Genomic DNA, 20563 nt, shown 5'->3' with positions numbered 1-20563 from the left:
GCATTGGAGGCTGTCTGAGCGTATCAGAGAGTAGGATGCAGGTCCCCTGCGGGGGATCTGTATCCTAACCCTGCTGCCTGCCAGGGGCCCGGAACTGCATGTCCCGGGCGTCAGCCCCTGAATATAGGCCGCACCCCCACTTTAAAGACTTAAAGTGGGGGGAAAAAGTGCGGCCTATATTCGAGACAATACGGTACATCAATGCATTTCTTTTTCTAGCTTGATTCCTTTGTATTTTTAAACAGTGCATGGGGATCTTTTGTCAGTTAACTTTTTTCCTTCTGGAACACATCCCAAAATGTGAAGGAAAACAAAAAAACAATAGTTTACATTTTTAAACAAAAGCCTATCTTGTTCTGTAAAAAAAACATAATTAGCTTGGGAAAACTAAAAAAAAGAAAAAGAGGAAAATTATAGTTGAACAAAGACATAACAAAAAGTGCTTAAAGCGTTTTTATCCTTAAGGGGTTACCGTTACTTCCCGTCTCCTCACCACTCCCTAGCAAAGGCTGACCCAACGAATCAACTATCTTTAACTTAACCAAAGTGAAGACAGACAGCCATGGGCATGAATAACAGTACACAGCATTAGACCAGGAAGTAAATATGGCATAAGTTTAGTTTACAGAACTGCAATTCTAATTTAGGAAAAAAGTGACAGATCCATTTAAAAAAAAACAAAAAAAAAAAACAAAGACAAAACAATGTTTGGCAACATTACACCACTGCTACTGGGAAACAGCAATGTCTTAGCGTTTTTGTGTTATATATTTTATTGTGTACCTGATAATTCACTATGTCCTTGTGCCAGATGTAAAGTAGGACAAAACAATTAAGTATTTTACACGTTCCCCAATTAATATACCAGTAAAACATACATAATTTTTTTTTTTTTAAAATGAATAAACCCAGGGTATGGTGGTGCGCTACTGACTTTTGTGCCACTGAGTATAAGAGGAACAGACATGCAAGTTTTGACATCCACACGCGAGGCAGATACAAACTTTCCATCATGGTGTGAAATTTGAGTTGCACGGTTGTGCGTCCAACACTAAAACTCCTTTTAGATGTCCTGTCTGGTCTATAAATACACAAAGCCCCTAAAAATGCCAGGAAATACAGGAGGTATTGTATGGTATAACACTTCTTCACAGTTTGTCTCCTAATACTGGGAAACATCTGGTAACATTGCACATGAAGCAATGCTCTCTTGTAGCGGCATTCGCAAAATCGTCCAGGTGATGAAAACATTGAAAGACAGTTTTAATAAAAGCCAGAATACCACAATAAATACAAAGCTTTTTTTTTTCTTTTCAAATAAAATTACATTTAAAGGTTATATTTTACAGATTTCGTGACAGCCATACATATCCACCATTACCCCACAACATCTGTCATAGGTTTAGGTGGCTTCCATTAAATTGAGAAGCATGACTATACCCAACACTCAGGGCACTGAACAATTTGCCGTGTGCTTAAACATAATGCCATAGAGCTGGAAAAGTGGTGTGAGAGATAACAGGAATGAATAATATGCAAGATAACACCCCTCCCCCATTCTTAACCATTGCTATGCATCAACTTTTCTCAAAAACACAATTCTCATCTTTAAGAAGTCACTCCTTTTCAGCTTATTTCCCCTTGGCTCACCATATTGTGTGTAACTAGGACCCAGGTTTCATCTCAGCAAGGTTATTGGCATCTCCTAAAGTTTAACTATACAAACCCAGTCTCTTGGTTATTAACATGCATATCACCCGCTGCATCTCAACATACCCCACTAACTTTTCCTAAAGCAATCATGCACCCATATGTACCTTACATAAACAAACCCCCTTTTTACTTTCTTATATAATTTGGTCTCCATGTGTTGCAATCATCTATAAGCCCCTTATTCTCTATCAGCATACTCCCTTCATATCTACTTCTCCCAGTCGCTCCTTTTCCACAGTTTTCAGCAACTCTTCAACAAAGCTCATCTCCGCGCTAAACTGGGATGCAAGTGCCTCATATTTATTTTCCAAAGTGCCAAACCGCTTCTTTAAGCTATTAGCACTAAGAAGGGTACTATGCAGCTCCTCTTGAACCTGCCGACGTTGACCCTCCCCACGTCGTAGCTCCTGCCTCAGACCCAATAGCTCGCGGCCCACCCCTTCTTGTTCCTCACGATACCAGCTTTCTTTCTCCTCGTAAATGGAACGAAGGGCACAGAGGTCTTCCCTGGAAGTGGCCTGAGTTCTCTGCAGATCCTTGAGTGCATCCTCTGCTGCACTCAATTCCTCCAGCACATGACTGAACCTTTCAAAGTTCACGTAGGTATTATTAGGAGGCATACTGGAATGTGACTTGATAGTGTATTCCTTTAGACGGGTTGTCTTCAGCCGCCTGCGCTCTGGGCGCTTGCCGCTCTCCTCATGACGTACGTTCCTTCGTTTGATAGCCTGAGGATGAACGTTTATACATCATAACTCAAACTAACAGTATGAAGAACTGTCCCATACATCAACAACATTTTCTGCCATGCATTACCCTTTACTGCTTTGAACACAGAATGAATATTGCTTTATTGATCCAAGAGATTATAGTTCAAAAAGCTTTTGGACTTTTAGTGGACTATTATTCATAAGGGAGCACGTGGTATTACATAAGCTTTCAATACATCCAAGAAGAAAATCTACTTTTGTTCTTTAAAGGTTGGTTCACTAAACGGTTTCCCACTTACATCTCCATCTCCCACAGCACTTAATGAATCATGTTACCCAAGCAAACCTTTAAATGTTTTCTATAGAAATTGTGCAAAGCTGAGACAAAGAGTGCTGGCCTTTTTTCTCACCTTTATCCATGAATGTTCAAGACTCTGATCAATCGACATTCGTTTTCTGAGCAGAGAGAAGAAAAACTGTCAACTCACAGAGAAACGCTAGAGTTAAATGAGCAACAGTCCCTGACCTCCCATAGGACCAAGGGAATGGGCATACAAATAAATATTAAGAAAAGAATAAGAGCACTCACTTTGGGTCCTTAACCAACAGCCGTCTGATGAAGTCCTTGGCCAGTTCACTTGTGTTGCTAAAATATTCCTCGTCAAAATCATAATTAACACCAGAAATGTTTGTAAGAGTTTCCTGTTTTGTCTCTCCGAGGAAAGGCGATGCCCCGCTGAGGCTGAGTAAGGAGGTTACAAGAGAAAGAGTTAAGAAAAGTCATAATACGAACCACAAAGCATATCTGCATTGATATTGTATTCTGTATGAAGACATGAACATGTTTATATATACATTCAGCCCTACACATCAAATATTTCAAACATCCCCACATATTTCACTCCTGAATCTAAGCAACACATTTTACAAATACTTACAGAATGTAGGTGATCACGCCAATGCTCCTAAAAAAATAGAAATTGTATTAGATACAACAGCAAAACCATAACACAAAACAAAGAAGAAAACAAAATAACCACCCCATACAGTCAAAATCAAACTAGGGTATATCTGTTGATGACAGCACTTGGTTGCAACAGGACTTAACGGACCCCACCCCACCCCCAAAAGTAAAGACTGGAAGTCAAGAGTAAAAAAGAACAAATTCTTGGTATTCAATTAGATTTTTTTTTTTAAAACTGTTACTAGGGTAATCATAATTATATGCTTGTTTATTGATGTTTTTGCAAGCTTTGTTACATTTTACAGATTATGCTTTGAAGCCTGACAGTATAAAATAAATAAATGTCTGCAGCTTCAGCCCCAGAAAATACAAAACACTGGTTACGGAACTGCATAACAATACTATACACGAATCGTACAATAAAAAGCTACGTTTCACCAAGTTACCAAATGCACAACAGGAGCATTAAGCACATTCTTTGAAAGGAATTTATGATTTCTTTTAATATGGCTTCTGTTTTCTTAGTGCAATGTTTGGACCATATGGAAATACACACAATGGTTTGCCAGTCTACTCATAGATATCGTCCCACTTCCCCTTACTACCGTTACACACACGGCTTCTTACCACATATCAGCTTCCAAACCTAGAGGTTCATAGTTGACAATTTCAGGAGCTGGAAGAGAAATGTGAAAAATGACACACTGTCCATCACATCAGCAAAGTGACGCTTAATTACAGATCCTTGGCTTCTCACCAACAAATTCTGGCGTCCCAAAGATATTTTTGAACTCGTTCCCGGCTTGTATCTTGTGTGCAATTCCAAAATCTATGAGTTTGATCCTAGGATTAGGGGAGGTCTGGTCCAGCAGCATGATGTTCTCTGGCTGATGAAAAGACAGATATGTCAATTCTCCATCATCACAGAACGGTAGCAGATTAACACGTTTTCTTTGTTACACTAAGGCACTACAAATCACCAGTGCCACAGGTGTCCTATTTTTGGTGGGTTATGATAAATGAATAACAAGACTGGTGCAGAACTACAACAGCTAACAATATCAACAGATAACCTCTAATAGCAGAATGGTACAAATTTTCTAGAATAAGCACCCCTAATATTATTTTAATGCCAACAATATCCAGTAAGGTTGACCATACCTTTAGGTCGAAGTGTGCAATGCTTTTGTGATGGAGGTAGTGGACACCATCAAGAATCTGTTTGAGGAACATGGTTGCTTCTTCTTCAGTTAAACTCTCCTTCTGCGCCAAGAAGTCAAACAGCTCCCCTCCTGATACGAGTTCGAGAATCAGCACCACATCAGTGCGATTCTCAAACACATCATGGAGGGTGATGATGTTTGGGTGCTGGATCTCTCTTAAAATATCTACTTCCCTCTCGATTTCTTCACGGCTTACTCCTCGGCGGCTCGACGACAGCCGCCGCTTCTTGATAAATTTGGCTGCGTACTCCACACCTGTCCGACGATCACGGCATTTTCGCACAATAGCAAACTGCCCACTAATGACGTTTAAAGAAAAAAAATCATTAATTACAAAATACAAACAAACAACAAAAAAAGTCTTAAAACTTTAAAAATGATTCTACTAAGTATCAGTTTTAACACACATAGGTGCGTGTTATACCACACACAAAATTATTGTACTGGGCTCAAAGTAATACACCCCCCCCCCAAAGGTATCAATCATAAAAAAAGGTCAGCCTATAAACTTTACCAAATACACCGATTTTTACTTTTAATACATCCAGACAGAAACCCGCACGCAATTAGCTGTGGTGAAGGGAACCTGGGCAAACAGTAACATCTCAAATTAAAGTGCATTTTAATATAGTAAATTGTAATACAGCTTTTGTATAATAGGGCTATTTGATGTTGGGAGATGGGACATTGTGTGTGTAAATATATATATATATATATACACATACACATCTATTTCAAGTAAGCCTGGACAGTGAAATCGGATAGAAGTCAAACACAAGACAATAAGCCTGAAGAGAGATGCCAAAGGAATGAGTCATACAACTAAACGCTTTAAATGGAATTTTATGGAACCATTCACTCCCTTTTACTTTATGTGTGTACGCGCGCGATATATATATATATATATCTATCTATATATATATCTATCTATATATATATATACGGTATATAGATATATATATATATATATAGGTAAAACGAAGAACTGCTTAATCTACAACACTATACAGATAATGCTCTATTGAGCTATGAGGGCAAAGTAATAATGTACTGCTCAGGCAAAATAGCCGCATTTAAATAACCGACTTGAGGAATAAAATGCAACGTTCGTGTATCCATCACCTTCCCAGCTCCTCTCCCATCTCAAAGAAATCTTCCACATTCTCTTGGCGGAATCCGCTCATCTTGGCCGGATAGCTATACTTTCTCGCCGGGTCCTCTCTCTCTCTCCCAAACAGTAATTACCTCAAGGTATCCACCCTCTATCTACCCTATTTCCGGGATCGCAATGCTCCGAATACCAGAGGAGTTACGTCACCACGCCCAGTCTCGCTGCAGATTGGTCAACTATGGTAGTCGAAGAAGACCTAAAGTATTCGTCGGGGGGAGGGGTGGTGAATGCTATTTGTCTCTAGTGCTTAAAACGGAAGGGCTTCCCTTGTATACGTTACTATAGGAACAGCCCAACGGAGAGGCTGTATTTGCGCTGGTAAAATCATACAGCGCGTCTTCGCAACAAATGGCGGCGCGTGGCGCAATAGATTACATTATTGGTGTTTGTTCATTGCTGTAGATGCTCATAGCAGACTAATGTATACAGTGCAGAGCTGTGTGCTCCTTTACTTAGAACTCTGAGCAATGTACAGATATGTTGCATGTACTTGATTACCTCTTTTATATAAATGGAAAATGTATAATTTTTTTGTGGTCATGGTGGCTTGCTTCTGACATCATTTCATTTCGTCTTTGACGGTTTGATTTAGCAGTTAAACCAGTAGCGCCATTCTTACTTGAACCGCTTGGTAAGGCAGGCTATTTCATACCTGATGCAACCATTAAAGCATTTTGCTATATCTCATAACAAACATAATTTCCCATGCTCATAGTGCACCCACGCATTGTATAATATGTTGAACGTGTATATATATATATATATATATATATATATATATATATATATATATATATATATATATATATACAGATCAGTCATAATATTATGGAAATATTAGGCAGCAAGTCAGCATTTTGCCCTCAAAGTTTATGCGTTTTAAGCAGGAAAAATGTAAGGATCTCTGTGATTCTGACCAAAGGGCCAAATTGTGATGGCTAGATGATTGGGTCAGAGCACCTCCAAAACCGCAGCTCTTGTGGGGTGTTCCCAGTCTGCAGTGGTCAGTACCTAATTAAAGTGGCCCAAGGAAGGAAAAGCGGTGAACCGGCGACAGGATCATGGTCGACCAAGGCTCACTGATTACAGGATCTGCTGCAGATACCACAGCACACCTTCAGAGTCCATTCCTCGACAGGTCAGGGGTGTTTTAGCGGCAAAAGGGGGACCTACACCTACAATATTAGGCAGGTGGTTATAATTAGCATACCTGGGAACTCTCCAGGTTTGACCCGGAGATTGCCGGGTGAAGCACCGCTTCTCCGGGTTAAGACCCGAATCCTTGACGCACCCGCTGCCCACCCATTTTCCCTTTACATGGTGGTGTTTCCCGCCGACATCAGTGGGCAGTCCTGGCCGTGTCCCGCAAGGGAAGGCTCCGGGTAGCCGGAGCCCAGAAGTTCCCAGGTGTGATGCACCAAAATGAAAATTCTGGACCGACATCGAAAATTCAAGATTCACTTGGCTGAAACTGAAAATAACCACACTTTTATTAAAGGTACCGGTAAGTAACACACCAAAAAAATCAATTACAATATTTAATATACGGTATACACCGTATTTGCCCAATTATATGACGACCCCTCAAAATTTGAATATAAATGTAGGAAAAAAGAAAAAGCCTGAATATAAGGCGACCCTATAGGAAAAATGTTTTACTGGTATTCCTTTTAACCCCCTATATGCCACTCTGCCTCCCTGACATGCCTTTTAACCCCCTATTTGCCACTGCCTCCCAGATATTTCTTATACACCCCTATATGCCACTCTGCCTCCCTGGTATGCCTTTTAACCTCCTATTTGCCACTCTGCCTCCCAGATATGCCTTTTATCCCCTATATAACACTCTGCCTCCCTGACATGCCTTTTAACCCCCTATTGGCCACTCTGCCTCCTGGATATGCCTTTTAACCCCCTATATGTCACTGTGCCTCCAGAAAGCCATTATACCCCCCCACCCCGACTTACCAGTGCATCCCCTAGACTTGTCCCCCTGTGCTTCAGACTACCTGGTGTCTAGTGGGGCAACTGTTTGAACTTGATGGACTTGATGGTCTTTTTTCAATCTTATGAACTATGTAACTATTTAACTGGTGGGTTCTATGACTGAGCACCGGAAGGTAGAGAGAGGTAGTGAGAGGGGAGAGGTAGGGAGAGGGTAGATAGTGAGAAGGAGGGTAGGGAGAGGGGGTAGATAGCCTGAGAAGGGGGGGTAGGGAGAGGGGGTAGATAGCCTGAGAAGGGGGTAGATGGTGCGAGAAGGGGGTAGGTTGGGGTGGGGGCCCTTAACAGATTCTCGCACCGGGGCCCTGAGGCTTCTAGTTACGCCCCTGCACAAGCACATTGTCGTATCACTGGGAGTTTCTTCCCCAGGATACGAGAAAGTAGAGAGAAAAAAATCAATTTGCTTTTCAGCAACATCCCCCGCATTTCGGGACAGAGGTAAAGTTCGGTGGGACAGCAGGATTGAAGACCCCAGTCCAGATAGCATTCTCCGGTGTCTGGGATCCTACATGATTGTGCACATGTGCAGTAAGCCCCCGGCGTGCGAATGGGGATGTTGGGGGACAGAGGCTTGCCAAGGGAAAGCTTGGCTTGCAATAGAGTTCCTGCACACCAAACTCGTCAGTCAAACCATGTCTTTATAAACCTTGCTTTGTGCACCGGGACACAGTTATGCTGGAAAAAAGGACCTTCCCCAAACTCGTGCCACAAAGATGGAAGCATATACCGTATTGGCTCGAATATAGGCCGCACTTTTTTCCCCCACTTTAAGTTTTTAAAGTGGGGGTGCGGCCTATATTCGGGCTCTAGCGCCCGACGCCCGGGACATGCAGCCCCGGGCGCCGGGCAGGCAGCGGGGTTAAGATACAGATCCCCCGCAGCGGTGCAGGGGACCTGCATCCTACTCCCCGATACGCTCAGACAGCCTCCCCTGCCAGCACTTCCCACGGGGGGGGGGGGTGCCGGCACGGGAGGTTATCTAAGCGTTTTACCTCTGCCCACCCCCGACTTACCGGAGCAGACTCCCGGGTGTCTTGCGGGGCCGGCGGGAGACATTTACGCAATACGCGCATGCAACTTCCGGTACCGGAAGTTGCATACGCGTATTGCGTAGATGTCCCTCGCCGGCCCCGCAAGACACCCGGGAGTCTGCTCCGGTAAGTCGAGGAGGGGGGGGGCAGAGGAGGACAGCGGCAGCGTATCGCGGGGAGGGAGGACAGCGGCAGCGGATCGCGGGGAGGGAGGACAGCGGCAGCGGATCTCGGGGAGGGAGGACAGCGGCAGCGGATCTCGGGGAGGGAGGACAGCGGCAGCGGATCGCGGGGAGGGAGGACAGCGGCAGCGGATCGCGGGGAGGGAGGACAGCGGCAGCGTATCTCGGGGAGGGAGGACAGTGGCAGCATATCTCGGGGGGGGACAGAGTGGCAGCATGTTTTTTTTGGTGCTTTTTTAAAGAAAAAAAACTTTTTCTTTAAAAAAGCACCAAACTTTTAGGGTGCGGCCTATATACGGGGGCGGCCTATATCCGAGCCAATACGGTAATTGTCTGAAATGTATTTATATGCTATAGTGTTAACATTACCTTTATAGAAACCCATTTCATGAAGTTCCTGACACAGTGCTTGTGCTAATGTTGCTTCCAGAGGAAGTTTGGAAGGCTGTAGCGAGTGATGCTACAAAAGGACATGTGGATTTCATGAGCTAGGAGCTACATCACACATACCTTTGGTCATATAATGTAGCACTGGTATGAAACTTCCTAGCTACTAGATGCGTGTAGGGTGTTCCTCAGAGCACCAGGAAAATCATGGGAAATCCCAGTGATATCATTAAGATGTGCCACAGTGTATCTTACAAACCGACAGGAGAACACAATTGCAAGTATGCACCTTCTCCCATATATATATATATATATATATATATATATATATATATATATATATATATACTCCATTAGCGCCAAATAAATACGAACACAAGATAGCAAACTAAAAATATAGAGACAGGAGAGGCTGGTGAGAACAAGACATTACGCCCCCCCACTAAAAAAAAAAAAGTGTGTTTCATATCCAGAAAAATCCAACAGCAGGAACACTATTCCTAGAATATACTCCAGCTGCAGCCAATTTCAGCTTAGCTCTAACAGCTGTAACTCACATACACATTACCAAGCATTACTTGGAATCACAGTATAGTAGCTGTATTTGTACACCGTGGCGTGACCTCAGATGTATAGTGCTGGGTACTGCGTACTATGGAGGCTATGCTGAAAAGGTACAATCTATGAAGGAGTGCAAATGAGGCGTGACCCAATGTTCTTGAGCCTAAACTTGGCTTTTCTCCTCCAGACATGCGAAGTCAGAGTACATTTTGTGCCCCATGGCAAGAGATAGATCTCGATGGAGGAGGCTTTAAGACTTGCACTGGACTGGCAACCTACCAATTTGCTATTCATTACTGGGTGCAGATGCGGACAGGTTCCTCTAGCTTTTAGGGCTGAGCTGGATCGAGTAACGCATAGTTTAATGGGTGAGGAGAAATTCGATTAATTTAAATATGGCGTGTACACGGTAAGCCAAGCTCATCCTGCAGCAGAAGCTTATTGTGAATGGGCCTTTATACAGTATAGTAAAGTGGATGAGCTGAAACCACAAATCTACCGCAAAATCTCTTGTCAAACGAACCCCTAGTGAATAAATCGACTGTTGCTGCCAATAACAAAAAAACATACCTTCTGTAGGTATGCAAAATACTTTGTGTCTGAACAGTGGTGCTGTATGTTACTTTACTTTTACAATAACCTAGAGGACTGGCTTTCCTAGATCCTCTCTACACAGAGGAAGAATGGATGGAGGAGGATAGAGAGAGGGTGGGTGTCTGTCCCCCGATCTGCTCCCCCTGCCAGACATCACAATAGCAGGAAATGTTAGAGTTTGTTTCTGCTGCTTGTTCCTCCCTTCCTGTATGCTTTTTTGCTAATTAACAGGAAATCTTTAGAAGTGGAGAGGTATCTTGAAGATATTAAAACCACAAGTCTTCCACGAGCTCTTGAGCGTCACATCTGTAAGGTACAACTGTGGGATCAACAGGTCAGCATTCTACCTTTCCAGCACCGGCAGGTGAGATGTTACCTTAGATAAAAAATGGTTTAGGTTATCGTGGCATGCATTTAAATGTTTTAAATATTTAACTGTGCTCTGTTTTTTGGTTAGTTACAGGTCTGGCCTGGGGAGGGACCTTAACATAAAAAACTACCATCATATTTATATATGCATTTTATATATTAAATTATTATATATTACTCAGTCTTAAGTAACCATACTTCATACTCATTGGTGATTGGTACCCTGGTCAAGTCCAACCTTTATTGCACATAAGCCTCAAATTAAAAGTGTGCATACATTTTGATCACTATGAACGCATGTCCCCACCCTTAATAATAAACAATCGCTTAAAAATCTCAACACCTGATAAAGCGTGGGGATATTTACGACACCAAGCGACAGAATCCCCGACAGACAGTGTTTATTCTTTATTAAAGGTGATGTTCCACTAACTCCAAGAATTTAAAGTGGACCTGCAATCCAAAAGTGTGTGACACTTTGAATTTATTGTATATTTATTTTCTTTGAAATATATAGTGCTTGCAAAATCACGTACTTCTATAAGCACTGTGAGTGTGTGCACTCACCCGAACAGCCTTTTGTTTGATTCCAGAACGTATGGTTGCATGCAGACTTCTGAAGGGGCTGTAGCTGGGCACAGCAAGCACCCATAGCTGTAGATTTATTTATATGTCATCTTAGATATATTGGGGGGGGGATCTAAGGTTTGAAATATTTTTTTTTCCCATACAGAAATTATAGGTGAAATTGCAGTTCTATTAAGATTTATCTTAGTGTAACTTGCTGACAACATGCTGGTAGGAGAGGATGGGAAAAAAGTCGTGCTACAGAGTTTTACAGTTATGTAAAGAAGTAATTTTTGCTACTAGATAAAGGATGAGCATAGAAGACTGGTCATGTTACATATTATTTTAGAATTATACATTGCCATCGTATATTTGCAGTGCAGTACGATGTATAAACAGCACTTAATGCATCACATTCCTATATGAATCATCTCTTCCCTCTATATACCCCATTAAACCTATGTGATTCAAGTGCGTGAGATTTATATATGTGTAATTCATAACTCACACAAAAGCCACACGGTTTTTCAATAGTGCCAACCACGTATCGTATACTTTTGAGAACTTTATTTTTTTTGCTTATATTGTGCCTGCCAAGTGGTCTCTTACCCAGTATGCAGCACTTTCTTTCAACACCGTACAGACTTGCGGTTTAAGTCAAAGCTTTGCATTTTTCAGCAAATGCAGAGGACGTGTGGTTGAAGGGTAAACGCTGATGATCAGCGACCAATCAACAGCCTCTTCCAATACCTGCTTGTTGGCAGGATAGTTGTATGGAACCATCAGTTTATTGTAGCTGCCAGTTGCCATGGTAACAATTGAACTAAAATAAAGGTCCTTCCCTCCCTCCAATTTGTACAAAATAACAGTATAGGTGTTCAATATTATAAATTAAAAAAAAGGTATCAGCAAGTACAACAGAGGTCGAAGCATGGATTATATTTGTGAAAATATGTACTTTATGCCTAGGTTGTAATATAACAGCCTTTTCTACACTGTCACACGTTCTGTATCGTCAGCTGCATGAGCTTCATCGTTTATATGCAAGCAGAAATACTTTTATTAAGCTGTTGGTAAGGTTGCCATATATGGTAATTAGCAAAAGAGAACTGACCCCGCCCCCAGGATTCCAAATGAAAACTACCCCAGCAAGAATCTTATTGTAGCTTTAACCCTTTGAGTTTTAGCTTTTGAGCTTTAACCCTTTGAGGTTTTTTTTTATATATAAAATGATTTATATTATACAGTATATACACATTCTTTTCAGGACAAGTTAAGATATGCCAACCTTTTTGCTCTTTAGTCATTCTAAATAAGCTTAAAAGCCCATTTTATTAAAAAAACAAAAACAGATCATCGTGCCAGCTGTAACACTGACTTTTTTCTGATTGTGTTCCCATGATAAGAAGCAGCAATAATAGGTTGCTTGCCTCATGAGCAAATATTGTACATGGTATGTGGCTGGCATTATGTAGTTGACACTTTTTTGCTGGTTCATTATGACATATGTAGATAGCACTGAAACGGATCAAGGCTAACAGACACCTAATAAAAGCAGTTAAATAAACCTATATTATTTGGGTGAAGAGTAAGAACACTTGCAAAATGTGTTAATGACATTTCGCACTTAAACAGTAAAAGGAATTATAATCACACAAGGAAGTGCATAAGAGTTGGCCTTCTGCACAACATTTATGGTAACTCAGTAGGAGGCAGTTGTAAGTCTGAAGAAAGCATCACCCTACATGATAGTAATATTGGTCAAACATTTTTCAGATTTCTTATCCTTTCCCGTGCAGGATGGACTCATTCAACACAAAGACACTAGTCGTTCAGGCTCAGAAGAAGCTTCTCAGCAGGGTGGCAACCAAGTCTGTAATAAGTGCATTCATGGATGATGTTGGGAGCGCTATGCTGGATCATTTGTACAGGGCACTACGAGAATACACTAACAGCCGCAAGGAGGCACAGAAAGTGATTAAGAATCTCATAAAGATTATGGTTAAAGTCAGTGTCCTGTACCGCAATGCTCAGTTCACTGCTGATGAGGTAGCGGTGCTACAAAATTTACGCAAAAAAATACACACAGTTGCTATGACCGCTGTCAGCTTCCAGCAGATTGAGTTCACTTTTGATCGTCGAGTCCTTTCTGTCCTGCTTACCGACTGTCGGGACCTCTTGCACCATGCAGTTCGGCCTCATCTGACACCAAAGAGCCAAGCACGTATTAATCATGTCTTTGGTCAGTTAGCTGACCACAATTTTTTGAGTGCACTATATGGATCGAGTGAGCCTTTCCGCTCTCACCTGCAAGGGATCTGTACTGGCATCAATCAAATGCTGGAAGAAGGGACCATATGAAGAAATCAATGCCTAAATGTGGTTTATCCCCAAGCAGTACTATTTTCTTCAAGCCGCTAAAGAACATTTGTTACAGAGCCATTCATTTACATAGCCCCCGACATACTGCGCACTTGAACAATGAAGTTTGCAAACATATGACTTATCTAGTGAGGAAGGGTGATCACAGAAACAAACTTAATGCAATGCTAAAGGATGTAAAATGTCTCTGCAGCATATTTTAACAGAAGCAAAACCAAGAAGAGCTACAAAACACAGCAAAAGCAATATGAGAGAACAACTTCCAATGATAAACATAAAAGGGGCCAACATGAGCCAGCCATCCACAAAGGAGGGGAGATGTTTTTTATGTAACCAACCTTAAAATATTCTCATGCATGTTTCAGACTGGTTGTTACTCTGCTTTATGAAAATGTTCATCAATAGCTACTATAGAACCAATGTAGCTTTAGAAATGTTGGATATAATAAACAAAATTATAACTTCCCCCTTAACCCTTCCTGATCTATAAGTTTAGTTTTGACCTGGCATTATTTGCTGTAATTTGTAATTATCATTGTAACATTTATAGTTAAACGTTATTCCATTGTATCATTTAACAGTCAGTGAGCAAAATGACAATACAATGACTACTGATCTACAATATTTATAAAAGTTTTATTTAAAACTACAAGGTATTTTGGATCCAAAATATCATTATCCACTGTATCCTTCATTGCTTTAGACGCGATACTGCAACTGTTTCCTGGAGTTCAACACACAGTTCTCAGTTAAACCCATGCACAGGGTAATAAAGCATGTAGATAGTACGCGAAACCTTTATATCATCCTTTATTCACAACTCATCATGTGCAGATCGAGCCACAATCACCAGCTTGGAAAGAGAAGATGAGAAGGAACCAGGTCTGTGAAAAACTGGAGAAAAAAAAAAGCAAGAAGGTAGTCTTGGTTAGGTACAAAAATACAAACAGAATGGCAGTTGCAATTCATATTGAATAGAATTATGTACCGTATTTCCTCGATACCGCTTGTCTTATATTCAAGGCCGTCTTATAATCAAACCTCAAATAGAGGTCTGACTATAAGACTAAGATCCAGATCCCCCGCAGCACTGCAGGGGACCTGGATCCTCCTGTCTGGCAGCCTCCGCTGCTGCCGGCACTTCCTCTGGGGGCTTCTATGACTTAGCACCGGAAGGTCATGTCACACTGTTGCTCCGTCATAGGAGCCCCGGCAGAACTAACGGGCAACAAAGGTTGTCTAGGCGCATTGCGCAGATATCCGCTGGCTGCCCCCACTAGACACCAGGGAATCTGAAGTATGAGGAAGAGTCTGGGGAACAATTGGTAAGCCCGGGGGGGGGGGGCAGTGGCATATGGGGGGATATAAGGCATTCCTTTAGGCAGAGTGGCATATAGCAGGGGGTTAAAAGGCATAATGGGGGCAGAGTGGCATATAGGCAGGTATAAGGCATATCTGGGGGCAGGTTGGCAAATAAAAGGAAATAAAAACAAAAATATTTTTTCTCAATCATAATTTTTATTAAATATGAAAAATAGTTTACATGTGAATGTTTACTAGTAAAACTCTTCTTATAGGGTAGTCTTATATTCAGGCTATTTTTTCCCTAAATTAATATTTACATTTGGGGGGGGGTCATCTTATAATCAAGGTCATCTTACAATTGAGCAAATACTGTATTTAATCTTTAAGTACAAGCTAGAGAGGAAGAAATAAAGAGCTTGTGCCATTTTGAAAGAGAAAAAAAGTGTGGGGGGAACCCTAAACATAGATTAGATTATATTATATTGCCCTCTGTACATATTTCAAATATAACCAACAATTTCCACATGAGAGCAGACTAGTCAAAACTTCCAGCTAGAAATTATGAATTATTAACATTTGTATACAAAAGAAGGACTTGATAAACAAATGAAAGGGAGATTCCGCAAAATCCTCTCAAAATTTGGCACCTTTTCCCTACACCCTTGGCTCTTTCGGCAGAACAGAATGGCTGCCTATCGATGTGAATGCACGTCACACCCCCCACCCCTGCATCAGCCAAAACTGCTGCACAACTCAGATTGCAAAGATGGTGGAACACTGCAAATCTGGAGCTGCAGCGTTTCGTTTTGAGCTTCCAGGCAAATAATGCACATTTAAGTGCAAGGTACAACACATTATTCATTGGTGGGACTTTATGGGATGCTGGGTGATTCCTGTGTATGCCCTGGTAGTACCATTATTTTTTCACTCACCTGCAGTATCAGTAACATCATACTCTGATTTCTTTAATGGGACATCACTACGGCCATCAGCTGATGCCTGAGACTAAGAGAAATCCAAAGTTAGCAACTTTCAAAACATCACAAAACGACGTTAACGTAGTAAAATTAAAAAAGTGATATGGGAACTGTAGAATTTCTCACGACACAAAACAGTGCAACATATTTATGTGTATAGCACAGGTAGATTCATAAAATGAATGCTTAATTAATAAACATGCTGCCCACTCAGAAGACTGCACTTTGAATAAGACCGGTGTAATCAGTGGGTAAACGTAGCAAAGTATTCCTATAAAAGGGGAGAAGCACTGCTGCCCGTTACTTACGTATGCTTCACTGAATTCAATTTTCCCTCCTGTTACTGCAGCTCTGAATTGCATGAAGAACAGATAGGATTTCCCCTGTGGCCTGAGACAGAGATTTTAAAAAGTCAGTTACAATAATGCCTGGTTTTCAATGCAGTATCCAGTATGCATGGCTGTCTTGGATATCTCACCTCCAAACCGAGCAGGAAAAGAGTTTGTCGTCTTCACTTACGCCCACGCTCATCTGCCATTTCTGCGGGATATGGATGAACCAAACCTCAAACAAGTTATCACTTTTTATTTATTAAATACCAACAAATTACTAAGATCTGTATGATTTAATTGTGGCAGCTAAAACACATAAATACACAGACAGATCAGGAGATGAGAACTCTGCCCAGCTAGCCTAATGGTACTTTTATACAATGTTCCTGGCAGGAATGGTGGGCTTATGAGGGGCCCGCTAGTGAGCTTACAGCCCAAGTTGCATAAGGTCCTACAATCAGGATATTTGAAATGGGTCTCAGATAAAGTCACGTAAAAGGCTTGAGCAAATAACTTTCAAAGGGGCCAAGCTGAATTTCTAAATGGAACACATCCTCATGTGGCTCATGCCTACAATATACAAACACGCCACTGTCCAAGTGGTGCTCAAAATAATAACTCACCTCATTAGTGCCACCTTGAGCCACGTATGTGAAGGTGCAGGTGTACTCACCCTAGGGGATAAACAGACACACTCAGCACAAAAGATTAACAACACAAAAACATGACACGGTTTTAAATAGTAATAAATCAAGAGGACGAAACACTGAATTTGATCTATTCAATTAGAAACAAACACATTTGCCCATTTTTATTCCTGCTTAGTAGGTCATTGGCCTTGGGTCCTGTTCCATGTAGCCTTATGCCTACCGCATACACTCTTACACTTAACTTACAGGCTACCAGTTCTACAATGAAGTATTCCACTTGCAGGCTACTTTGTCCGTGAAACTTAAGTACATGGTTAATACAAGTCTCCTACAGACTGTGTAATATATCAATAAAGAAACGAAGCTGTACTTTTACAACAAAAGGCAGGGACGACAGCTTCCAACCTACCGTGCAGTTTAGTATACCATGAATATCTGAAACACTAATTAAACCTACTGATATATCCCAGAACATGCATCGAGTTATAAAACACATATGCATTAAACCTTTTGAGAAGGAATACGGGCAGCCGATTTGTGAGAAGAAGATATATATATCAATAGGAAAGGCAATGCGAAACTCAAGTGCAAACAGGTTAGTGCAGACACCGTATTAGTTATTAATGCTCAGTGTGGCAGAATTCATTGACGTCTCTGTTTGACATGGACAGCGTTCACAGATGGTCTAAATGCTAAAAGGCATGACAGCTTAACTCATCCCTTTGTAATCATTACAAGTTCTATTATATTAGAACTTCTCAAGCTGGCTCACAGTAGGGTCACTATGAATTATGAAGGGTAAACTCTAGTCGGCTTATTGTGAAAAGGGGCTTTGTTGACCTTCATGACCAATACTGGAGGATTTGAACATCTAGGTCACAGATTGGTAGAGAAATCTCGGGGCGGTTGGCGGTTCAATAAATACATCACTTCTCAGATTCTCAAAACACAAAGAACAAACAGTGCAAGGACACAATCAGTAAAATAGCGGAAGATGGATTACACGATCAGGCTCACAACGGTCACACACTAGATAGGTGGCTGTGCATTTATAAAAGATGAGGTATGGCATAAACAGAGTTTTTCTGGATCTGACCATTAAGCCATAAAAGCCATCTGTGCGCGATGTACGATCACACCATAAAAAGCTGAGAATCCCATCCATAAATATATGCTAGAATATTGTGCCAAAAATGACAATATGCACAGTGAAGAGGAGTAATTCTCTCTTATGCATATTATTATGGGTTTTCAACATAAAATCTCTGTATTTTAATTCATTAAGGTAGAAAATCCCTTCATGGTAAAACACTAAAGCTAAATGAATGAATCAGCTGCTGCACACCACACAATTAAAATGCACAAACCACTATCAACTGCAGGTAAGGGAAGCATTTTATTTGAAAGTTGCTGGGGATTGCAAGCAAAAGCAGTATATCAGCAGCCGAGGACAAACCGGTCTCTATGTGGCAGGGATGCGCAACATATAACATTTCACCTGGATCTTTTGGGCATATATTTCAAGTCCTACAGCGAGCAGTTTGGACACTGACAGCAGGTTCCTCCATACAAAACACTGGAGTACTGAAAACAAGGAAGGCATATCAGGCTACCTCGTCGGGCGCTATATTTTAAATCCGGCTCCCGGTAACTTTGTCCTATAAGGATTATAACTCACCAGACTTCGACTATAGCTGTGCTCCAAGCCGCCGGGCCTCACGTCAAACTCTTCTGTGCTCGAGTTTTCCTCTGCCCGGATTCCAACAAGAAAAAGGAAAGCAACAGCAAACACACCGGCCGCAGACATCTTTACTGCTACCAGTCACTGGGCAACGTCAGCAAAGCGGCGTTGAAACTTCCGGATCATAGAGAAAAACAGAGCGCCGCTCCGGATCATAGAGAAAAACAGAGCGCCGCTCCGGATCATAGAGAAGTGTACCAGACTGACCCCTAATCACATAAAATGGGCGCGACATGCATTGCTGGGAACCTTAGTGTTGACGAAGTGACTTAATGTGAGGGCGGAGCTGTACGTTTAAGCACAATGTTAATATCAGCATTAAAGATGCTCGTGAGGCATTTGTTCTGCTGAGGGCCTAATACCAGCATGCATCCCTGCCCCTATAGCGGGGTGGTTCTAGCGATACCCAATCCACCAATTTCTTCAGATTGTGTTAAATACAAGACTGGTACTTACTTTATATTCACCCCTTCGTTACAATGGCTGATTTTATTTTTTTGTACCCTTCGTGATAATGGCTGTTTTAACATTTGTGCGGTGCTCGTGGTTAGCTGAAATTTTCTTCTTTCTCATTTATTGTACACCACACAAGTTATTTCTTGTTTTCAGGACAAGAAGGGCTTTCTTTCAGTAGTGTAAACAGAGTTGCGGTCGCCCTAGGGTCGCCCCTGCCATGATAGACATCCGGTATTTAAATTTTACTAAGATGCACCTAGGGCTGCAACTAATGATTATTTTCATAATCGTTTAGTTGTCCGATTATTTTTTTCGATTAATCGGATAAAAAAAAAAAAAACATGCAAATCTTTCGTTTTTAAAAATAGTTAAATGAACAAACTGGGTGTTAAAAACAAACATCCGAATAACATGTCATTGTACTCTGTGCACACAACAATTTGATATCTTATCACAATGGCATAACTCTAACCCAAACACTAAAAAAGTTTTACTAGTAAATATTAATTCACATGTGAACTTTTTTTCATATTTAATAAAAACGAGGAAAATGCATTTCTTGCTTTTATTTCTTTTTCAATTGCCAACCTGCCCCCTCCAGTTCTGCACATCTGACCCCAGGCTTGCCACTCTGCCCCCAGATATGCCTCATACCCCCCTATATGCCACTCTGCCCCCTGATATGCCTTATACCCCTTATATGCTAGGGGGAGATACATTATTAAAAGTTTAAACATTGTTGCCAAGTGTTTCTGCTTAGCTATATTTTATATTTATATCTATATCTATCTATCTATCTATATCACCCTAGTACAATGAATTTCCACTGTTGATATCATTTTACAGAGCAGGTAGGTCCTCAAGACACAAACCAAAGCAAGAATTCAGCACATACCTGGCGAATACCATAAAAAAACTGCAAATATGAACAGCACAAAAAATACAAACTTGGAGAATGCACCACCTAAACACCATCTGTATGCCTTTTTAGGTTGTGCGCTCCCCTATTTCAACAAGGTGGTTAAAATGCAGCGCAGTCCTATTGATTCCGCTCCTTTGGTAAGCAATATGGCCATGAAGAATTAGATAGGACTTGCTAAACTTGCTGTACTTTGAGGTAGCGGCAGGTTAAGCAATATATGGCCATACAGCGTGGCGGAATCCCCAATATTTACCCCTCAGAACTCTGGAATCTGAATGTGTATGCCTTTTAGTTTGTATTTTGGGTCCTCACAGTCAGTCTA

At 41.3% G+C, this 20563-nt stretch overlaps 3 protein-coding genes across 3 annotated transcripts; 1 reads left to right on the top strand and 2 right to left on the bottom strand.

Moving 5' to 3' along the window:
- Positions 1-1286: 1286 nt before the first annotated feature.
- DAPK3 (death associated protein kinase 3) lies at positions 1287-5870 on the bottom strand. The gene is made up of 8 exons (XM_053461845.1): positions 5733-5870; positions 4549-4909; positions 4145-4274; positions 4015-4063; positions 3362-3388; positions 3013-3165; positions 2834-2879; positions 1287-2441 (listed from the first exon to the last, which is right to left on the bottom strand). Exons 1-8 carry the CDS (start codon positions 5792-5794, stop codon positions 1902-1904), a joined length of 1368 nt encoding a protein of 455 aa, XP_053317820.1. The 5' UTR covers positions 5795-5870; the 3' UTR covers positions 1287-1901.
- A 4894-nt stretch (positions 5871-10764) lies between these two features.
- TNFAIP8L1 (TNF alpha induced protein 8 like 1) lies at positions 10765-14711 on the top strand. The gene is made up of 2 exons (XM_053461821.1): positions 10765-10904; positions 13276-14711. Exon 2 carries the CDS (start codon positions 13277-13279, stop codon positions 13835-13837), a length of 561 nt encoding a protein of 186 aa, XP_053317796.1. The 5' UTR covers positions 10765-10904; position 13276; the 3' UTR covers positions 13838-14711.
- MYDGF (myeloid derived growth factor) lies at positions 14476-18989 on the bottom strand. Its single transcript, XM_053461832.1, has 6 exons — positions 18801-18989; positions 17096-17146; positions 16619-16680; positions 16449-16530; positions 16096-16168; positions 14476-14752 (listed from the first exon to the last, which is right to left on the bottom strand). The coding sequence occupies exons 1-6, from the start codon at positions 18927-18929 to the stop codon at positions 14673-14675; spliced, it is 477 nt and encodes a 158-aa protein (XP_053317807.1). The 5' UTR covers positions 18930-18989; the 3' UTR covers positions 14476-14672.
- Between the last annotated feature and the right edge of the window lie 1574 nt (positions 18990-20563).

This window comes from Spea bombifrons, chromosome 1 (assembly GCF_027358695.1).
Source record: "Spea bombifrons isolate aSpeBom1 chromosome 1, aSpeBom1.2.pri, whole genome shotgun sequence".
Classification (NCBI taxonomy): Eukaryota; Metazoa; Chordata; class Amphibia; order Anura; family Pelobatidae; genus Spea; species Spea bombifrons.
This window is presented reverse-complemented; position numbering and strand designations above follow the sequence as displayed.